This window comes from Ranitomeya variabilis, chromosome 3 (assembly GCF_051348905.1).
Source record: "Ranitomeya variabilis isolate aRanVar5 chromosome 3, aRanVar5.hap1, whole genome shotgun sequence".
NCBI lineage: Eukaryota > Metazoa > Chordata > Amphibia > Anura > Dendrobatidae > Ranitomeya > Ranitomeya variabilis.
This window is the reverse complement of record NC_135234.1, coordinates 52598208-52621834: the sequence shown is the minus strand read 5'-3', so window position 1 is coordinate 52621834 and position 23627 is coordinate 52598208. Positions and strand designations below refer to the sequence as shown.

The following is a 23627-nucleotide window of genomic DNA, read 5'->3' as shown; positions in this document are numbered from 1 at the left end:
GAGAACTAGAGGATCGGCAGTCCGAACACGAAATGCTAGAGCCTTCTCTTCCACTCACATCATCTGTCAGGGAACAGTCATGAGGCCCTCATACACATTAGACTGTTGGTCGAACTCGTCAAAATCGGTGAATTCATCCAATATTAGTCTAATGTGTATGTCTTTACCTGTTATTACCGCACTGTTATTCATTATGCACAGTGCGGGGCTGGGGTTCCTGGGAAGGCAGGGGAGCTGGGGAGCGTCGGAGCTGGGGAGCGTCTAAACAGGGCAGTGCGCATGCCCAGGAACCTCAGCCCCGCACTGTGCATAATGAATAACAGTGCGGGGCGGGGGATTCAGCAACAGTGTGGCCGCACTGACAATGAACACTGCGCAGGCCCCAGGCAGGCACGCACAGCGCAGGCGCCGGATTTCAGACGATAACAGTGCTCAGGGGGCGGGGACCATCGGCCCTGAAGAGATGAGTGACGGCAGTTGGGAGATTCATACAGGACGCTTCGGACCACCTCCAGGTATAATATCTGGTATGTGTGGCCAATTTTTAAAATGCTTTTTTGAGGTAATAAATGAATCAAAAACTAAAAGAGCCACCTTGTTAGACTGCACCATTACTGCTGCACAAGGTGGCTCTTTTAGTTTATAACGGCTGGGGGGGGTGACAGTGGCCCTTTAACCCCTTCACGACCTTTGACGCATACGCTGCGTCATGAAAGTCGGTGCCAATGCGACCTATGACGCAGCGTATGCGTCATGGAATGATCGCGTCCCTGCAGATCGGGTGAAAGGGTTAACTCCGATTTTACCCGATCTGCAGAGACAGGGGGAGTGGTGCTTCAGCCCAGGGGGGGTGGCTTCACCCCCCCGTGGCTACGATCGCTCTGATTGGCTGTTGAAAGTGAAACTGCCAATCAGAGCGATTTGTAATATTTCACCTAAAAAACTGGTGAAATATTACAATCCAGCCATGGCCGATGCTGCAATATCATCGGCCATGGCTGGAAATACTCAAGTGCCCCCCCCCCACACCCACCGATCGCCCCCCCAGTCCTCCGTTATGGGGTCCGGTCCCCTCCGTCCGCCTGCCGGCTCCCCCGTCCTCCTGTCCGCTCCCTCCTTGCTCAGATCCCCCCCCCCCTGTGCTCCGATCACCCCCCCTGTGCTCCGATCCACCCCCCCACCACCCCTTCATACTTACCGATCCTCCCGGTGTCCGGCCGTCTCCTCGCTGGGCGCCGCCATCTTGGAAAATGGCGGGCGCATGCTCAGTGCACCCGCCGAATCTGCCAGTCGGCAGATTCCTTACAAAAGTACATTTTGATCGCTGTGGTAGGTTCTATCACAGCGATCAAAATAAAAAAAATAATAAATAACCCCCCCCCCCCTTTATCACCCCCATAGGGACAATAATAAAATAAAGAAAAATTTTTTTTTCTTTTTCCACTAGGGTTAGGGTTAGAACTAGGGTTAGAACTAGGGGTAGGGTTAGGGGTAGGGTTAGGGTTACGGGTAGGGTTATGGCATGTGCACACAGAGCGGATCGGCAGCGGATCGGCCGCGGATCCACAGCGGATCGGCCGCGGATCCGCAGCGGATCGGCCGCGGATCCGCAGCGGATTGGCCGCGGATCCGCAGCGGATTGGCCGCGGATCCGCAGCGGATTGGCCACGGATCCGCAGCGGATTGGCCGCTGCGAATTCGAAGCAGTTTTCCATCAGGTTTACAGTACCATGTACACCTAAGGAAAACCAAATCCGCTGTGCCCATGGTGCGGAAAATTCCGTGCAGAAACGCTGCGTTGTATTTTCCGCAGCATGTCAATTCTTTGTGCGGATTCCGCAGCGTTTTACACCTGTTCCTCAATAGGAATCCGCAGGTGAAATCCGCACAAAAAAACACTGGAAATCTGCTGTAAATCCGCAGGTAAAACGCAGTGCCTTTTACCTGCAGATTTTTCAAAAATCGTGCGGAAAAATCTCACACGAATCCGCAACGTGGGCACATAGCCTTAGGGTTAGGGTTGGAATTAGAGTTAGGGTTGGAATTAGGGCTAGGGTTTGAAATAGGGTTAAGATTAGGCTTGTGGTTAGGGTTACGGATAGGGTTAGGGGTGTGTTGGGGTTACAGTTGTGGTTAGGGTTGGGATTAGGGTTACGGTTGGGATTAGGGTTGGAATTAGGGTTACGGGTGTGTTGCGGTTAGGGTTGTGGTTAGGGGTGTGTTGGGGTTAGGGTTGTGATTAGGGTTATGGCTACAGTTGGGATTAGGATTAGGGGTGTGTTGGGGTTAGTGTTGAAGTTAGAATTGAGGGGTTTCCACTGTTTAGGCACATCAGGGGTCTCCAAACGCAACATGGCGCCACCATTGATTCCAGCCAATCTTGCGTTCAAAAAGTCAAATGGTGCTCCCGCCCTTCCAAGCCCCGACGTGCGCCCAAACAGTGGTTTACCCCCACATTTGGGGTTTTTTTTATTTTCACGGCTCTGCGTTATAAACTTCTGTGAAGCACTTGGGGGTTGAAAGTGCTCACCACACATCTAGATTAGATCCTTGGGGGTCTAGTTTCCAAAATGGGGTCACTTGTGGGGTGTTTCTACTGTTTAGGCACATCAGGGGCTCTGCAAATGCAATGTGACGCCCGCAGACCATTCCATCAAAGTCTGCATTTCAAATGTCACTACTTCCCTTCCGAGCCCTGACGTGTGCCCAAACAGTGGTTTACCCCCACATATGGGGTATCAGCGTACTCACAACAAACTGGGCAACAAATATTGGGGTCCAAATTCTCCTGTTACCCTTGTGAAAATAAAAAATTGCTTGCTAAAACATCTTTTTTGAGGAAAGAAAAATGATTTTTTATTTTCACGGCTCTGCGTTGTAAACTTCTGTGAAGCACTTGGGGATTGAAAGTGCTCACCACACATCTAGATTAGTTCCTTGGGGGGTCTAGTTTCCAAAATGGGGTCACTTGTGGGGGGTTTCTACTGTTTAGGCATATCAGGGGCTCTGCAAACGTAACATGATGCCCGCAGACCATTCCATCAAAGTCTGCATTCCAAAACGTCACTACTTCCCTTCCGAGCCCCGGCATGTGCCCAAACAGTGGTTTACCCCCACATATGGGGTATCAGCGTACTCAGGAGAAACTGGACAACAACTTTTGGGGTCCAATTTCTCCTGTTACTCTTGCAAAAATAAAAAATTCTGGGCTAAAAAAATATTTTTGAGGAAAGGAAACACGTTTATTATTTTCACGGCTCTGCGTTATAAACTTCTGTGAAGCACTTGGGGGTTCAAAGTGCTCACCACACATCTAGATAAGTTCCCTTGGGGGTCTAGTTTCCAAAGTGGAGTCACTTGTGGGGAGTTCCTACTGTTTAGGCACATCAGGGGCTCTGCAAACGCAACCTGACGCCCGCAGAGCATTCCATCAAAGTCTGCATTTCAAAACGTCACTACTTCCCTTCCGAACCCCGACGTGTGCCAAAACAATGGTTTACCCCCACATATGGGGTATCAGCGTACTCAGGAGAAACTGGACAACAACTTTTGGGGTCCAATTTCTCCTGTTACCCTTGGGAAAATAAAAAATTGTGGGCTAAAAAATCATTTTTGAGAAAAGAAAAATTATTTTTTATTTTCATGGCTCTGCGTTATAAACTTCTGTGAAGCACTTGGGGGTTCAAAGTGCTCACCACACATCTAGATTAGTTCCTTTGGAGGTCTAGTTTCCAAAATGGGGTCACTTGTGCTGGAGCTCCAATGTTTAGGCACACAGGGGCTCTCCAAACGCGACATGGTGTCCGCTAATGATTGGAGCTAATTTTCCATTCAAAAAGCCAAATGGCGTGCCTTCCCTTCCGAGCCCTGCCGTGCGCCCAAACAGTGGTTTACCCCCACATATGGGGTATCATCATACTCAGGACAAACTGGACAACAACATTTGGGGTCCAATTTCTCCTATTATCCTTGGGAAAATAAAAAATTCTGGGCTAAAAATAATTTTTGAGGAAAGAAAAATTATTTTTTTATTTTCACGGCTCTGCGTTATAAACTTATGTGAAGCACCTGGGGGTTGTAAGTGCTCACTATGCATCTAGATAAGTTCCTTGGGGGGTCTAGTTTCCAAAATGGGGTCACTTGTAGGGGAGCTCCAATGTTTAGGCACACAGGGGCTCTCCAAACGCGACATGGTGTCCGCTAACGATTGGAGCTAATTTTCCATTCAAAAAGTCAAATGGCACGCCTCCCCTTCCGAGCCTTGCCGTGCACCCAAACAGTGGTTTACCCCCACATATGAGGTATCGGCATACTCAGGAGAAATTGCCCAACAAATTTTAGGATCCATTTTATCCTGTTGCCCATGTGAAAATGAAACAATTGAGGCTAAAAGAAATTTTGTGTGAAAAAAAAGTACTTTTTCATTTTTGCGGATCAATTTGTGAAGCACCTGGGGGTTTAAGGTGCTCACTATGCCTCTAGATGAGTTCCTTGGGGGGTCTAGTTTCCAAAATGGGGTCACTTGTGGAGGAGCTCCAATGTTTAGGCACACAGGGGCTTTCCAAACGCGACATGGTGTCCGCTAACGATGGAGATAATTTTTCATTCAAAAAGTCAAATGGCGCTCCTTCCCTTCCGAGCCTTACCATGTGCCCAAACAGTGGTTTACCCCCACATGTGAGGTATTGGTGTACTCAGGAGAAATTGCCCAACAAAATTTAGGATCCATTTTATCCTGTTGCCCATGTGAAAATGAAAAAATTGAGGCTAAAAAATTTTTTTGTGAAAAAAAAGTACTTTTTCATTTTTACGGATCAATTTGTGAAGCACCTGGGGGTTTAAAGTGCTCACTATGCTTCTAGATAAGTTCCTTGGGGGGTCTAGTTTCCAAAATGGGGTCACTTGTGGGGGAGCTCCAATGTTTAGGCACACGGGGGCTCTCCAAACGTGACATGGTGTCCGCTAAAGATTGGAGCCAATTTTTCATTCAAAAAGTCAAATGGCGCTCCTTCCCTTCCGAGCCCTGCCGTGCGCCCAAACAGTGGTTTACCCCCACATATGAGGTATCAGCGTACTCAGGACAAATTGGACAACAACGTCCGTGGTCCAGTTTCTCCTTTTACTGCTGGGAAAATAAAAAAATTGTTGCTAAAAGATCATTTTTGTGACTAAAAAGTTAAATGTTCATTTTTTACTTCCATGTTGCTTCTGCTGCTGTGAAACAACTGAAGGGTTAATAAACTTCTTGAATGTGGTTTTGAGCACCTTGAGGGGTGCAGTTTTTAGAATGGTGTCACTTTTGGGTATTTTCAGCCATATAGAACCCTCAAAATGACTTCAAATGTGAGGTGGTCCCTAAAAAAAATGGTTTTGTAAATTTTGTTGTAAAAATGAGAAATCACTGGTCAAATTTTAACCCTTATAACTTCCTAGCAAAAAAAAAAATTGTTTCCAAAATTGTGCTGATGTAAAGTAGACATGTGGGAAACGTTATTTATTAACTATTTTGTGTCACATAACTCTCTGGTTTAACAGAATAAAAATTCAAAATGTGAAAATTGCGAAATTTTCAAATTTTTTGCCAAATTTCCATTTTTTTCACAAATAAACTCAGAAATTATCGACCTAAATTTACCACTAACATGAAGCCCAATATGTCACGAAAAAACTATCTCAGAATCGCTAGGATCCGTTGAAGCGTTCCGGAGTTATTACCTCATAAAGGGACACTGGTCAGAATTGCAAAAAACGGCAAGGTCATTAAGGCCAAAATAGGCTGGGTCATGAAGGGGTTAACTACACAGTTGCTTCTGTGTACCGACCTCTGGGTATTCCTATGCAACCTGCTGATCCTTTATCTATACTGCTGCTTCCATGTACTAACCTCTGGCTATTCCTGACTACACAGCCTGCTTATCCTTCAGCTATACTGCTGCTCCCATGTACCGACCTCTGGCTATTCCTGACTACGCTACCACCCGATGTTGTCCCTAGTGGATGCAATACCACTACTCCAACCCAAGTCAGTCGATAACACCAGGACACAGAAAAGCTAAGAGTCTTCATACCAAGACACAGGTGTGTGTCATGGTGGGCCTTACATTGGTTTAGGCAGATAACATTGGAGCACGCCGGGCCACTTGCAAAACCTGGTGTGGAGCACAACAGAAAGCAGCAATCATAGGAGAAGGTGATGAAGCCCGGCCGCGCCAAGGCAGATGCGTAACAAAGTCATTTCATACAGCTGTCGACTATGCAGCATATTCTTTTGTGGCTGCAGCTGTTCTCTCTCAGACCCAGTAGCTGCAGATGACAAAGGAGAAAATACAGTGCCGGAGACTGTATCAAACATAAAACATTTATTTTCATGCCGTAACATGACGGTAATTGCAAGGTAAACAGATAAGATCTCTGCATGCTGAGGGCATGACCCTGCAAGAACATGTTACAGCTCCTGTCTAGCGGCGAGATAATAGTGAAGCAAACTCCACAGGAATGGGGAATATAATAGTGGAATTCTTCTCTGCAGCGACGTGTGATAGAGTCTGCAGGTAGCGGAGCTGGAGGGCGGCTGGAGAGTCCGACATGATAACAGCTGCTTCTTTCAGTGCACGAGAGGCATTCATCTCCCCCTCGGCTGCCACCACCTGTACAGAACACAATTGGAGGACATCTGGTTAACATGGCAGGCGTCTCACATCACTGCTACTAGTGATAAAGGTCCAACTTTTATTATTTTTTTAAATGGCTACCAAAATTGTGAAATAATAAAAGCGATACTACTCCCTTATATTTTTCGAGAGTCATCCAGATCTTACATGCGGTCAGCAAGTGACCGCTGCAGTAAATCACTGGCCGCAGTGGTAACATGCCATACTACTGGTATTATCACTCAAGAATGGGAGCAATGATAACATTAGTGCAACATGTGACTGTATATAAGCAAGGATCGGGAGGGTAACAAAATATCAGCCCCTAGCATGCTCCAGGTCTGCATTCAGCAGCTTTACCATAATACCTACATGTGCACAGAGGACAATGATGAAGGTCCAAGGTCAGACAGTCGACACACGATGGAGATGTCAGTTGACAGATGCCTACTGAACAATCCACTGCGCTAGGTAGGGGACTTAAAGGGGTTGTGCCACAAACAAAAGTATATTTTAATCAACAGACCTTGGAATAAAAATGAATTTCCACAATTGGATGTGTTTAAAAATAATGTTCCTGTGCTGAGATAATCTTATAATTGTGCTCCTGCTGTGTACTGTGTAATGGCCGTGTCTGACCGTACAGGAACAGATTGAATATACCACATCTCCTGGGCAGGGGAAGAAGCAAAAAAGAGTATACTGACAGGACAGCAGGGGATCACAGCTGATTCTTTTTGTGAGTAAAACACTTCACTGCCTGTTTTTAAACAATATTTTACATCATAGAAAGAATCAGCTGTGATCCTGTGCTGTCCTGTCTGTATCCTCTCTTTTGCTTCCTCCGCTGCCCAGGAGCTGTGGTGTGATCAGACCATGTTCCTGTACGGTCAGACACGGCCATTACACAGTACACAGCAGGGGCACATTTATAAGATTATCTCAGCACAGGACACATTTTTTTAAAACACATCCAACTTATTATTATTCCAAGATCTATTGATTAAAATACACTTTTGTTTGTGGCACAACCCCGTTAAGATTTTTACCCGTACCTGTTGCAGATTGATTTAGGAATGTAAAAAAAATAATAATCTAAATTTGTCCCAGTTCTGACAAATACCCCAGCTATCCTCCTTAAACCATGCCTCCTTGGCGTTGATGGACAGCTGTACCGTTGTGGCAGTCACTGTGATCTGTGCTGGAAACCTTTAGGGCTGTCCCACACGTCCAGATAATTCCGGTACCTGAAACAATCGGTACCGGAATTATCCGTGTCCGTGTGCCCCTACGTTTCTGGTGTACATCAGTGTGGCACACTGGGTACCACACGCACCGTGCTGGGTACCACACGTACCAGCATCTGGTGCTGAAGCTGCGATTCATATCCTCTCTGCAGCAGCGTTTGCTGCAGAGAAGATATGAATAATAGTGTTTAAAATAAAGATCTATGTGTCCGCCGCCCTCCCACCCCCTGTGCGCCCCCCCGCTGTTCAGAAAATACTTACCCGCCTCCCTCGCTGCTTCCTGGTCTGGCCGCGGCTTCTAGTGTATGCGGTCACGTGGGGCCGCTCATTTACACTCATGAATAGTCGGCTCCGCCCCTATTGGAGGTGGAGCCACATATTCATGAGTGTAATCGGCGGCCCCACGTGACCGCATACAGTAGACAAGCCGCGGCCAGACCAGGAAGCACCGACAGCCAACGAGGGAGCGGGTGAGTATTTTCAGGACAGCGGGGGGCGCACAGGGGGTGGGGGGGTTGGCGGACACATAGATCTTTATTTTAAACACTATTATTCATATTTTCTCTGCAGCAAACGCTGCTGCAGGGAACATATGAATCGCAGATTCAGCACCAGTGGGGGGGACAGCGCTTACTGTAGCGCTGTCTCCTGTACGCACACGGACTGCAAACGGAGAATGTCCGTGTGAGGTCCGTGTTTTACACGGACCCATTGACTCTATTGGGTCCGTGTAATCCGTGCGCTCCCACGAACGCTGTCATGTCTCAGTGTTTGGCACATGGAGACACGGTCCGCAAAAAATCAATGACATCTGCACAGATGCATTGATTTTTATGGGTCTACGTGTGTCAGTGTCTCCGGTACGTGAGGAAACTGTCACCTCACGTACCGGAGCCACTGACGTGTGAAACCGGCCTTAGAGCGATGAAGTCTCGCCATGGCAGCACATGCAATGCCAGCTACCTGGCAGTAGTCACTGGTTCCCTGGCACAGATCCTGTACACAGTATAATGATGTCACTTACAACAGTCGGAGTTGAATTACAGGTGACTGACTGATAATAATCCATAAAAACTACGTGCACTGTTCTGTTTTTTAGGCAAAAGTTTTTTTCAGCCAATCCAAGTACATAAATAATCATCAGAAATGCTGACAGTATTCCTGATGGCGATGATCATCAAGGTTTGAGAAAAGTAACTTTCCGGCGTCTCTGGTGTACCTGGCCTGGGCTAATTTAACATGAACTGTCCAATACCGTCATTTATTCCCGAGTAGATAAAACCCTAGGGGAGCGGTCTCAAAATATCTGCTTGCTGTCAGGAAATAGAAACTTATGTAATACAGAAGATGAAAACCAGAACAGAATTTAACACTAAGTATGTGTCACAGCTCTACCCCAGGTAGGCAACTATCTGTGAGAAAAGCGGCCATGCTTCATACGGAGAGGCCTTACCTGCTTCTATTTATGCAGCACAATATCAAGACTTGTTAAAAATGTGTTTAGTTTACAGGGCGATTTTCTGTTTTGTTTTTTCGTTTTTTCATCCCCTTCTGCCAAGAGCCATAACTTTGCTTATTTTTCAGTCGACATAGCCGTATGAGGGCTTGTTTATTGTGGGACGAGTTGTCCTTTTGAATGAGACCACTCATTTTACCATATTACGTACTGGAAAGTTGGAAAAAAATTCCAAGTGCACTGATATTGTAAAAAAAAGGTGCAGTTTCACAACTGTTTTTTTTTATTTTTTTTTTTATTCACCACGTTCACTATACGGTAAAACCGAGCTGGCAGTATGTTTTTCTGGGTCAGTATGAGTACGCAGATACCAAACATGTATAGATTTTTTTTTTCTATTTAAATGGTGAACATTTTCATTTGAAAATTTGTAAAAAAAAAAATTTCCTTGTGTCATCATTTTCCGAGACCCTGAACATTTTCAGTTTTCGGGATACTTTTTTCAATTCTAATTTATAGATCAGCATTGGTTTTCAGCCTATGTGTTGCTTCTATTCACTGGTAGTAAAAGGTGATGTTATAAGTGGCAAGGAATGGATACAACAAACTGAATACACTCATACACTTTCAATGATAATGCTATATTCCCATAAAACTGAAAAAAAAAAATCCAATCCTTTGCACAATTATTTCAGCGTTTAATTTTTTTTTGTTTCTTTTTGGCTCGAATAAATGTCATGTGTTTTGTATGTGACGTTTGTATAAATTATTCATTTGTAATTCTGCCATTTTGCATTCCCTACACAGGAGTCTATAGGAAAATGTCAGAAACAAAATCCTACAATCTGCAAAGATGCACCAAATTTATGAGGAGTTGTACGCTCTTCTACATAAATTTGGCACACCTTCGCCCCACTGTTTTCTGGATCAAGACGAGGCGTTTCATTGTGATTACTACAGGCCACACATTGGGCCAAGATCATCATCGGCCCTTGTGGCACATAGCAACCAATCACAGCTCAGCTTTCATTTTTTAAACTGCGCTAGTAAAATGAAAGCTGCGCTGGAATTGGTTGCGATGGGTAACAAGGACCATTATACTAGGAGAGACAGTTTTCATAAATCTTTCCCCAATGTTTGTCCCTGGTATATAGAAGCCTGGTCATAGGGACAGAGGATGGTTGCTGTATAGCACAGCTGGCATTCGCGCTGTCTATGAATACCTGACATCTGTAAAACATGGCGGATGTTCGGAAGGGACTAATGATGTACGTTCAAAAAATATTGGCACAAAATACTGGTAAAAGTTAAGCTAAACAAGAAGTATCAGACATATTTATCTTCATTTTACTGACATGTCCAATCAAAATGCCTAACACTGGATCCGACTGGGATCAATGGACGGACATGATTGTGACTGATGACCACGATGATGCCAGTGCATCATATAATATATATAATACCTTTGCTCTGGCCTCACGAGCTGCTTCTGCCTCAGCGGCCATTGCTCTCTGCAACGATGAAGGCAGCTTGACGTCCTTTATTTCCACACGCTCCACTTTAATTCCCCATTCTTTTGTAGCATCGTATAAGATTCTCTGCGGATACAACAGAAATGATAGAAGTAATTAAAGATCCTCTTACATATCATTACAATGGAGAAAACAAAACTGCACGGTACATGGACCATGCGACTGCCGTCCGATTTTATCATACACATCTCATAGGAAACCCGACATTTCAACAGCCAAGTACAGTAAACTCAAAGCCCGAAGAATAGATAAGATAGGAATTTGATAGTGAGATATATAGTTAGTGTAGGGTGTGTGCAGTTTACTTGTATTAACCTAATAACTAAGTAAGAAAAAATGGAGTGGAGCCCTCCTTTTATTAATAATCAGCTAAGGGAAAGCAGACAGCTCATCTTAATAGTCTGGGAAGGGGACAATATCCATGGAGAGTCCCAGCCTATTAATATCAGCACGCAGCTGTCTGCTTAGACTGTTCGTTATCAAAAATATGCCATTTTCTTCATTATTTATTAGCTAAATACAAATACAGAAAATTACAAACGCAAAGCACTGACTTCTATCTATTGTATTTATCCTACTTCCGTATATAAGATTGCTTTATTAGTTTGAAAACTAGCTTTAAATTACATACAGAATGACAGTATGTAAAAGTTGATGTTAAAAACATATTGCGTATGGATTGCATGCACATGTGGTACAGATGTCATACAGGTGATGGTTAAGAAAAATCGCACTGTATTCACACCTGTCCTACTTACGGCCATATGACTCTTCCTTAAGATAAATATCGGAGCGCACAAGTCCTGGTAATTTGCTGAGAGTTTAGACTACCATAGATTAGGCATAATTGTGAGAATTATTTGTTAGGAGTGTATGGGTTATTACTCTCTGGATTCCAACAAGAATGTTCCAATATAATGGCAGAAATCAGAGATCTTGCAAATGACGAAGCATCAAAATGCAAATATATTAGAGAGTCTCAGAACTTATTTGGATAAGTGTAATTAATAATACATAGATACAGATACAGCAGCCATCAATATGACTGCTATGATAACAGCGCAATTTGCAGCCGCTCCTACTAACTTTAAATACGGTAAATGTTGCTTTTAATATTCATGAGCTGACTGCTACATCTGTACGTATGAACGGTACGATGTCTGTGAGGTTTGTACGCTGCATTATACAACTTCATTCCCGGCTGACATTATCAGAACGTTTCCCTACAAGATCACAAGAACGATTTATATAATAATTAACCACACTGAAACTGTGTGTATAATCATTAACTACTGCTAGCGCATAGCACAAGGGAAGAGTATGCTTTGTGGTGTAAGCCAGAACGGAGATGGAGCATTGCATAGAGGTGTAATACAACTACCACTATGTTCTCTTCTGCGTATGCCTCCAAATTAAAATCGTGGCACGCTCTATGGGACTTAGTGTGAAGGCATTCTCACCTGGCAGCACATTGCAGCTGTATGGGTTGGTACAGGCTCTGGACATAGGGCAAGAAATATTTAACTATATGCTATATCCTGTTAAAACATAACCGCAATCACAAGTTGAAAACTCAGCTGTGAATTCCGTATCAATAACGCTGTCATGGGTTTACAGTGACAGAGAGGAGCGAGAAGATCGCAGCATCTGATTTCTGTTACTCCTGCACTGTTTAGAAGCACTTCACCTTCATAATAAATAGTGCAGGTTTCTTTTAGCAGTGCAGGGGTAAATCTGTTCAGTTGAGAGCACTTGGAAGCTTTCCTGCATTAAGGCTCTCAGCTGTTCACTGTCAGCCACTCAACTCTCCAATATATTCTGGGCTCTGGCAAGCACTCATTGCCAGAGCTAGCTTATGCTGCATGGATATGAGATGGTGATTTGTAGTTGTTTAAGAAGGCATTTTGTGGATTTATCGTAGACTGTTGCTAGGTTTTGGGTGTGTGCAAATTCCCTTCCTTCTTCTACTTTGGTTTTCCCGCATCCTCCACTACCCAGTGTTTACCTCTGTTGTCTGTGTGAGTATATTTGTATGATAAGTATTTTCTTTTATCCCTGTTTGTGTGACCTTGTTAGTCTGGTTGATGTATTAAGTTACACTCTTCCCTGGGTGGGGGAAAGGTAAAGACAGAGCGGATTCAGTAGCTAAGGCAAGGTATGTGACACCGACATTTCACCGTCAGAAGTAATCGGAGGAAGGGAACAGGGTCAGCTAGGGCGCACCTAGCGTTAAGGACAGGGAAGGAGCCCCTGGTCCCAAGACACCTGACAACAGAATCGTGACAAACGCACACTCAGAGGTGCAAGAAGCTGAGATATGGGTCGATGTTTAGCCATTTTTGACTTTCCAGTACCAGCAGCGACTTGTAGGTAACATTGTTGTTATTGTTCATTTTAGTTTCCTGATTAACAAAATGATGACAAAAAGCCTGGCCATGTGATGGTACAATTGTCACTGGCAGGCACAGGGACAGCCACGACTGTGAGAATCCCACCAAGAAACAAGTGCATTCTTATGGGTGTCACAAAGTGAGATTTTGGAGTTACGTGCAGGTTCATGAAAATGTTATGGCTTTCGGAGGAGTTTCCCCTTTAAGTGACAGTACTTACACTCATATGATCAGCCATTTCTTCACGATCTACCAAAATCTCTGTCAGGCTTTTGGTGCCTAGCATATTCCGTAATGTGGTCTGTGCCAGCATCTGAGTAGCCTGATTGGCATTGTCCACTTTAACTACTGTAACAATTGGATTGAAGATCCGGTAGAAAACCACAGCATCCACCATGATTGTCACTGAGTCCTTGGTGAGAACCTGCAAGTAAAAAAGGACAAAGTGCAGATTTACAGAGCATTAATATTCCACACAAGCTGTGAGTAATTAGGAGTCCTCTCAGATACCTTATTATTGCATCACTCCCGCTATGAATATTTACTGATCTGAAATGCATATAATATTAGAGAAGGACGTCCACACAACTGTTACTGAATTCATTTAAGGGGGTTTCCAGGCATAGAGCTGTAAGGCATGCAGTGTAGTTTCACCACTGGGATTCTCACCGATCTCTCTAAAATTGTACCCAGCCCCATCTGTCAGCATACTCCATAATGACATGAATAGAAGTTACAAGCATCTTTAGGGCGTCACATACATGTCCATACCATAAGAACAAGTATATAGCTCCCCGGGGACCCTCTCACATAACCACATCCATGCGTTACTTACCAAGTCTTACCCTCCACTTTTGCCCAGGGTTCAGAAAAGCAACGGTGGACACATATCCCCCTAGACTCACACCCAGTTTGCCAACCGTCCAGAGATTCCAGGACAGTGTGTAAAAATAGGGCATTTTATTGCCTTGTTCGTAATCTTTTTTACAGCATCCGTGATTTTTTTGAAGCTGAAGAAACTTAGAAATTATTTTGACTGTAATTATCACCATTTTACGTGATGTCTTCTTATCAGAAATATGGGTTGTTGACATGGATAACTGATGATCATAATGATTTATTAAGGTCTTCCAATGTGTCCATAAAAATATACCGTCTGTCCAGGATTTTTTGATAAGCTGTCCATACAAATTAAAGTCAGGTCTGCAATCCTGCTCACACTTTCCGTGCACAGGCGTCTCGCCCTGTGTCAGTCCTCCAGACACAACACTCTCCAGAGCTCACCTCAGATGGTCTCACACCGGCCTCCTCTGAACTGTAGTAGCAAACAGATCTGCAGACTCTCATTCCAGACTCCTTTATGTGCGGCGATCCTCTGCTCTTTGGCGGGTACACTCCATCCCCGTCTCCAGCCCCTCACTCAGCCATAATCCTCTTTCTCAGAGTCATCTGCTGTGGCTGCGGCACCTCACTTCCCAAACTGGGAGCAGTCTATCCTCTTATCCTTACAGGCGAACAATCATTACTCTTCCTGAGACATTGCACAGATGCAACCTCCCAAATATAAACATGGAGGCACTAGTTGGTAAGTGTGCCCATTCCTAACTGCAGGATAATTCAGCAGTCTGGTGCTGCAGATCACTCATTTACCCTCTGTCACTGACCCCTGGTGTGAGAAACCAACACCTATACACTCTTTTCGGGATTAATACCAATTGTGCAGTGAGAATTTCATTTAGCAAAATCTCCTATCCCTCTTGGACATTTCTGTCCTTTACAACATCCAGCCATTGGACCTTTCCTACCCTCTTTCTGAGTCCATTAATATCTGCCTTTCTGAAGTACAACCTTAAAGTCTGAGTTCTCGCTGATATTCCTCCTCTTGTAATACAAAATTTGAGGATAGCATGATTGCTGACTCCTAAATTCCCAGCCACCTTTACATTCTCAACCATTTCCTCCTTGTATTCTCGTGTGTATGTACAGTATACATACAGATGTAGAGATGTATTCTCTTGTATATGCAGAGGTTGGATACTCATAGGGTCCTTGTTTTACTATCACACAGCGACAGTCCACATTGCCGCCATCAGAAGGTACAAGGCCAGTAGGGAGCTCTACATTGCTGGATTTGGAATATTCCACTGCATTATGTTACATGGCCACTAGATGGCAGTCAGAGGATTGGCTATTTAGCAGAGACTGGCGGTGATACATGTATATGGTACATGGATTATGTCTCTCCTATGTGCTCTGCATGTTCTCATCATGATTATTTTCTATTAGCTAAATGACACCTTATATACTCCATGTTTCGATAGAAAAATCTAGGTCACTCTCCTGCAATAAAAAGATCTCTGTATAGGCTGTTCTCACTGTCATTTAATTGCAATATATGGTGTAATTAATACTTACTTCTTGGGGAGGGACGGCAAATGACACCGTTCTTAAATCGAGTCTGCAGAAATCATCTGTGCAAGGGAGAATCCAGAAAATTCCTTTGGAGAGTGAAGAAAATAGAGAGCAAGCTATTATAAAATTAATGGGCATGTAAAAAAATAAAAGTGTGCATTTTTTCTGCATTTTGATGTGACTTTTTAAAAACAATTTATTAAAACAGACTTTTTAAAAAAAGATTTTTAAACACACTGGTGTGAGATGCACTTAATTCAATTAATTCTACTTAAGCGCCAGAAAATCAAAACTATGCCACTGCTATCTAATGAAAATTCTAGTACATTTAAGTGCATTATGAAAGAAGCAGTCAGGTGAAACCCGGAGTCGGGCTTGTAGGCCGCGTGTTTTTGTTTGTTTGTTTTTCAGTGATTTTATATGCCTTATCAAATTTGGAATGTGAGTATAATAAAATCCTTCCATTTTGTATAATTACTCCGTGCCTGGTTGACCTGTGTTCGATTCCTCTTCTGAGATTATTGATGCCAAAGACACTGAAGAGGAAGTGTGGGTATGTGCACATGGCGGCTCTTTCAGATGCCTTCAGGCTTCAAAAGCAGTGACCAGACCATTCCTCAGGGGACTTCTAAGCCACCACTAATTTATATATGGAATAAATTAAAAAAAATGACAGAAGGACATCAAACAGGGATTAGTATGTGGGTACGCTGGGGTCTATAAATCGCCCCATGTACATGCCCTAATGGCGCCAGGACTGATGTACATCTGCACACCAACAGTGCAAGTGTGGTGAGGAAGGAAATCTGGACGTGCTCAAAACATCGTGTATGTGGTAAAGGGCATTTAATTTATTTTTTTCACACTTGAAAGTATTTGGACTGTTCTGAAGTTTGCCTGGCACCAACCTTTATATTTCTGCGCTATAGGACAGTGCTTAACGAATCAGTAATCAGAGAGCCCATCAGTACCAGGAGCTCTATGGGTGTACCAGCATAGCTTTCACTGTAGGAAGATGCCGGTCATGTTTTATTGGAAGTGTCTTTTTCGGCATCTTTTGCTGACAAAGTCGTGTCTTCCATATGAAAGGCGCCGGAAGAATGAAGCGGTCAATTCTTATGATGTTAAACGTAGAGTTGAGCGAATTTGGAAAAATTCGGTTCGGATTACGATTGCTGGGGAATACTGTATTTGCAATACTCGCCTAACACAGTCGAACGCCATTGGATTCAATGGGACTAGAATTGAGCCGAATATGTTCAGAAACAATCGTCAATCATAAATTCGGCACGAATAGGGTACAAAAAACGGCACGGATATGGCAAATAGGATTCGGCGATCGTTTCCGAACATATTTGTTCAACTCTAGTTAAAACAAAGGACAGAACAAATGCTCAGAAAGTACACACGTTCATTCCTTTTTGACGTTTTTGAGCGCTTTTTCAGGCGGGTTCCAGGTGAATTGTATAAAAACAGATTGTATACGGATGACAAGTGAAATAAGAATTGTCCACGTTTTCTGGTATACGGCCGGGTGAACTTAGCCTTAGAAGAATCCGACACTTGTGATATGAGGCTATGAAGCTTTTGTTAGAGAGGAGCCAGGAGCGGATCACATTACAGTTAGGGTACCGTCACACATTGAAATTTCCATCGCTACGACGTTACGATTCGTGACGTTCTAGCGATATCGTTACGATATCGCAGTGTCTGACACGCTACTGCGATCAGACACCCTACTGAGAATCGTACGTCGTAGCACATCGTTTGGAACTTTCTTTCGTCGCTTGATCACCCGCTGACATCGCTGGATCGTTGTGTGTGACAGCAATCCAGCGATGTCTTCGCTTGTAACCAGGGTAAACATCGGGTAACTAAGCGCAGGGCCGCGCTTAGTAACCCGATGTTTACCCTGGTTACCAGCGTAAACGTAAAAAAACAAACCGTACATGCTCACCCGTCGGTGTCCTTCAGGTCCCTTGCCGTCTGCTTCCTGCTCTGAGTGCCGGCCGGAAAGTGAGAGCAGAGCGCAGCGGTGCTGCGCTCTGCTCTCACTGTACGGCTGCACTCAGAGCAGGAAGCAGACGGCAAGGGACCTGAAGGACACCGACGGGTGAGTATGTACTGTTTGTTTTTTTACGTTTACGCTGGTAACCAGGGTAAACATCGGGTTACTAAGCGCGGCCCTGCGCTTAGTTACCCGATGTTTACCCTGGTTACCCGGGGACTTCGGCATCGCTCCAGCGCCGTGATTGCAACGTGTGACCGCAGTCTACGACGCTGGAGCGATGATTATACGACGCTGCGACGTCACGAATCGTGCCGTCGCAGCGATGAAAATTTCAATGTGTGACGGTACCCTTAGTTACCAGGCGGGATCTCCTGAGAGCATCATGCTAAACAGCGATGACACCTGAGAGACGTCTACATCCAGGTGTTGTGTTGTTGATTACATCGGTGTTATGTGCGGGGAGCTGGGAGCCCAAACACCGAGGGTGAAATGTACCAAGGCGACATTTCATGTGCCCATTCTAGGTAGAACCACAGAAGCACGAAGCTCCAGTTTTCCTCATGAGTTCTAGAATATGAGTTACACTGCAGAGGACTACAGCCATTTCATCAGAGGCTCCTTCGAACCTTTATCATGTTTCACCATAATTGCTAGGAATAAACACAGAACAGCATGAGGCGCTATTTTTCTCTGTAAAATAAAGGACACGATGATAGAAACCCAAAATGATCAAACTGCAGTAAATGCCTGCACTGACTGAGAGGTCACTAGAGAAGAAGTTGTGCAGACAATTGCTGCTCCAACAAAACCTGGCCAGTTCTAAAGAGGTTATCCAACTGTGACAACACTTGTTCATAAGCTCAGTTAGGGAGTTTGGACATTGGAGCACCAGCATCGTACTTTCTGCCACTTTAAAGGGAACCTGTCACCCCCCCACCCCAGGCGTTTGTAACTAAAAGAGCCATCTTGTGCAGCACTAATGCTGCATTCTGTCAAGGTGGCTCTTTTAGTTATTATTCGTTGCACTGCAGAAATAATCGCTTTTGAATTTGGTCCCTCGTACCTTCAAATTGTCCGGGGGGCATGTCTTTCCCCCCTCGGGATCTCGGGTGCACGCAGGTGCAGTAAACAAGACATCAAGTGATGTCAGTGGTCGGGCAGCGCGAACTGCGCATGCCCAAGGCAGAATATGATAGCGCAGGCGCCTGGACAACTGAATAACGCCGAGGAGGCGGCTCCCTTCTCGCAGAGTGACGGCTGTGTTGTGTCTGGATGAGGGGGGAAAGACCTGCCCCCCGGACGATTTGAAGGTATGAGCGATTATTTCTGTAGTGCAACGAACAATAACTAAGAGAGCCACCTTGTCAGAATGCAGCATTGGTGCTGCACAAGATGGCTCTTTTAGTTACTAACGCCTGGGGGGGGTGACAGGTTCCCTTTAAGGCCAGTGTCACATTTGTGAGTGTGATGTGAGAAACTCACACAAGTCTCTCGCATCAATACCCGGCACTGCCGCCAGCACTCGGGACCTGAGCGTTCAGCTGCCGGGTATTGATGCGCGAGTTTCTCGCATTGCACTCGCAATTGTGACACCTGCCTAAGGCTTTTGAATTAAAAGAATCTCAAAAATACGAAACATGTGCACAGCAAGTCGTTTTGACATTGCTGTGCATATGTTCATTCTTTTTTCAGCACTTTTTCACGAGTTCCAGCCACAGTCTGCCTGAAAAAGATGCCACGTGAACTAAACCTCCAATGAGTTCTCCTCTGATGGACACAAGGGCCGATTCATTACTGCATTTGTGAGGTCTTTTGTTTGCCTTGTTCTTGGTGTTTTTCATTTTAATATTATTCTTTTTTTAATCTGCCTTTTTGTAAATACTATTTTGCATGTGTTCGCCTGTTTTTCTTTTTTAATGTCACCATTGTGGGCAGGGTTTGTTATTTTCTGCTGATTCATCAATTGCATTGTTTCCAAAATCATAAACTTGGAGCAAATGGACTCCATCTTCTCACCTTTCCTGGAGTGAGTATATGTATGCCGGAAATTTTTGAGCAAATATTGCAGCATTTTTTGGTGGAACAAGCAGCTTTTTGTTTTAGGCCTCTTTCACATTTCCGTCTTTCTTTTTCCGTCACAATCCGTTGTTTTGTAAAAAAAACGGATCCAGCAAATGGTGCTACTGGATCCGTTTTTTTCTCATAGACTTGTATTAGCGACGGATGGCCTTCTGTTTCATCCATCGTGCGCTGGATCCGAAGTAAAATTGCTGTCCGTCGGGTGGAGCCAACGCACAGAGGAATGCTTTTTCTGTACGTTTGAAAATTGCTCAGCGACGGATCCTGCACTGTCCGTCATTGGCTATAATGGAAGCCTATGGACGCAGGATCCGTCACTGACTGTCAAAACCAGGAATCCAGCTACGGATGCCGTCTTTTGAAACTGAGCATGCCTGGAAGGATTTCCCTATCAGGGAAATTCTCTCCTGCTCTCTCTCTCTTTTTACTATCGATGCTGCCTATGCAGCATCAATAGTAAAAAGATATAATGTTAAAAATAATTTAAAAAATAAAAAATCGTGATATTCTTATCTGCCGGCGCCCCTGCAGCCTTCCCGATGCTCGCGATTCTGCCGGCAGCTCCCGTTCCCAGTAATGCATTACAAAATGCATTAAAAAAAAATAAATAAATATCGTGATATTCTTACCTTCCGGAAGCCATTTTCCCAGAGTCCACTGCACTATTAACCATGGAAGTGCGGGGGGTCCCGGACGTTCTCAAAATTTCGGTGGAGCCCCCGTACCACCGAACACCCACATGGTCGCACATCCAAACATCCCTTTCTCCCAATCTGGGGTCTGCAGCATTGTCCCACTCCTGCCTCCGCCAGCAGCGACCCTGGAACCCCACTACAAAGCAGCCACCACTTTTTTTTTTTTTTTTTTAAGTTTTTTTCTTATTTTTCTCCTCAAAATATGGGGTGCATCTTATAATCCGATGCGTCTTATAAACCGCAAAATACGGTATATAAATTTTATAGACTATTGCTGTACATGAAAAGTGACTTAAATGATGATGAATCGGGCCCCACTTTACATGGATAGTCATTCAGAGACGGCCAGATGGCAATGCTATATTGCTATGTACGGCTGGCCTTGGCTTACCTCGGCCATACCAGCTGACTTCTTTCTTTTTTTTCTCTTGTTCTCTGTTTTCATTGACCAGTAACTTCACATATTCACTTATAATTAAAATGTCTATTAAAGAATATCTGATGTAATGGCTCCAATGTGCAACTACGTACCTGGTCCTTTAGCTCCGGATCTAACTCTCCCTAACCGGAAGATGACTGCTCGCTCATATTCCTGAACGATCTACAAAGAGAACATGTCTTATTAATGTTTAGAGCGTGGATCAAGTAATTCATTAAATAAGAACTTTACAAGCTGTGAATTACTGTTGGCCTTATTCTGTACATAGAGCATAAAAATCATGGCTATAGCTACAGATATGGGCCCACCCAGCAATAGGGTCCAAAAAAAGGGTCCACCTCGATTCTGAGCAGAGGTCTGGTTAATTATCACTGCGGATGATGAAAAATGAATCACTGGGATCTCATGAAAATAATGTTTCCGGCAGTGATATCACCGTCTGCATTACTCAAAGGTTCACAGTGGAGTAGATAAAGAAATCTCCTGCTCGCGATGTGGAGAACACTTGCAGCATAAACTGGCCTGCCCGGCAGAATCGAAAACCGAACCATATAAATGTATACTGCCAGATGTCAATGTGGATTTTATCCTTTTTAATGCAGTGGTTTAAAGGAAATGTTCTACTCTGAAACATTGCAGCATTTCATAATAATAATACTATACATTTAACCTCTTCATCTGAGGTATTTCCGTTTTTGCGTTTTAATTTTTTGCTCCCTTTCTTCCCAGAGCAATAACTTTTTTATTTTTGGGTCAATATGGCCATGTGAGGGCTTGTTTTTGCGGGAAAAGTTGTACTTTTGAAAGACACCATTGGTTTTAACATATCATGTACTGAAAACGGGGACAAAATTCCAAGTGCGGTGAAATTGCAAAAAAACAGTTTTTTTCTTTTTTTTTTTTAAATGTTCACTAAATGCTAAAACTGACCTGCCATTATGATTCTCCAGGTCATTACGAATTCATAGATACCAAACATGTATAGGTTTATTTCTATTTAGGTGGTGGAAAAAAAATCCAAACTTTGATTAAAAAAAAAGAAATGGCGCCATTTTCCGAGACCTGTAGTGTCTTCATTTTTCATGATCTGAGGCTGGCGAGGGCATATTTTTTGTGCACTGGGCTAACATTTTTATTCATACAATTTTGGTGCAGATTCGATAGCCTGTTAATGCATTTCATTGCAATGTCGCGGCGACCAAAAAATGTAATTCTGAAGTTTTGAATTTTTTTCTCGTTACGCCATTTAGTGATCAGGTTAATTATTTTTTTATATTGATAGATTGGACGATTCTGAACGCAGCGACACCAAATATGTGTATATTTGATTTTTTTTATTGCTTTATTTTGAATGGGGCAAAAAGGTGGTGATTTGAACTTTTATATTTTTTTACTTTTTTAGTATTTTTAAAAACTTCTCTTTTTTTACTTTTTACATGCTTTAATAGTCTCCATAGGAGACTAGAAGCTGCAGTACTTTGATCTCCTTTGCTACACACAGGGGATGATCAGATCGCCTGTGTGTAGCAGAAATGCTCACTTGCTATGAATGCCGTCTACTGGGCGGCACTCATAGCAATCTGGCAATAACACCAATAGAGGTCTGCTGGAGACCTCTGGTTGTCTTGCTAACCTATCGGTGACCTGCGATCATGTGACGGGGTCACTGATGAGCGGGATTTATGACGCGCTTCCGGTAAGCATGAGTTAAATGCCAGAGATTAACAGCGGCATTTAACTAGTCAACAGTCGCGGGTGGATCGCGATTACACCCACGGTTGTTGCGGGCACATGTCAGCTGTACAGATCAGCTGTCATGTGCCTAGAAAGGTACGGGCTCAGAGTCGGAGCCCGCACCAAACAGGGGGAGTCCGGCATCGGTGTACTATTACGCCTGATGTCGGAAAGCGGTTAAAGGCCGGCGGGAGCACATGATGAACAGGTGACTAGTTCAAGAAGCCAACTTGGATTGCACTAGTAGCCATGTTACTCTGTGGGTCGAATCCAAATCGACAATGCAAGTCTATGGGTCTGTGGTATACCTTGGACTGTATATGGACTGCGATTTTCAGACTGAGATAGTAATAATAATAATAATAATAATAATCTTATTTACAGTACAGACCAAAAGTTTGGGCACACCTTCTCATTTAAAGATTTTTCTGTATTTTCATGACTATGAAAATTGTAAATTCACACTGAAGGCATCAAAACTATGAATTAACACATGTGGAATTATATACTTAACAAAAAAGTGTGAAAAAACTGAAATGATGTCTTATATTCTAGGATCTTCAAAGTAGCCACCTTTTGCTTTGATGACTGCTTTGCACACTTTTGGCATTCTCTTGATAAGCTGCAAGAGGTAGTCACCGGGAATGGTTTTCACTTCACAGGTGTGCCCTGTCAGGTTTAATAAGTGGGATTTCTTGCCTTATAAATGGGGTTGGGACCATCAGTTGTGTTGTGCAGAAGTCTGGTGGATACACAGCTGATAGTCCTACTGTATAGACTGTTAGAATTTGTATTATGGCAAGAAAAAAGCAGCTAAGTAAAGAAAAACGAGTGACCATCATTACTTTAAGAAATGAAGGTCAGTCAGTCCGAAAAATTGGGAAAACTTTGAAAGTGTCCCCAAGTGCAGTGGCAAAAACCATCAAGCGCTACAAAGAAACTGTCTCACATGAGGACCGCCCCAGGAAAGGAAGACCAAGAG

At 43.8% G+C, this 23627-nt stretch overlaps 1 protein-coding gene across 2 annotated transcripts in view; it reads right to left on the bottom strand.

Moving 5' to 3' along the window:
- Nucleotides 1–6339: 6339 nt before the first annotated feature.
- LOC143815139 (stomatin-like) overlaps nt 6340–23627 on the bottom strand; it is a 49710-nt gene continuing 32422 nt past the window's right edge. Inside the window, exons 4-8 of one of the 2 annotated variants that reach the window (XM_077294047.1) lie at nt 21004–21073; nt 15691–15773; nt 13496–13699; nt 10817–10951; nt 6340–6647 (exon numbers count right to left, since the gene is read on the bottom strand). In XM_077294047.1, the coding sequence (XP_077150162.1) occupies nt 6459–6647; nt 10817–10951; nt 13496–13699; nt 15691–15773; nt 21004–21073 (681 nt within the window). In that variant the 3' untranslated portion in view covers nt 6340–6458. The remainder of the gene's footprint in view (nt 6648–10816; nt 10952–13495; nt 13700–15690; nt 15774–21003; nt 21074–23627) is intronic. The other variant, XM_077294046.1, reaches the window with a different exon arrangement.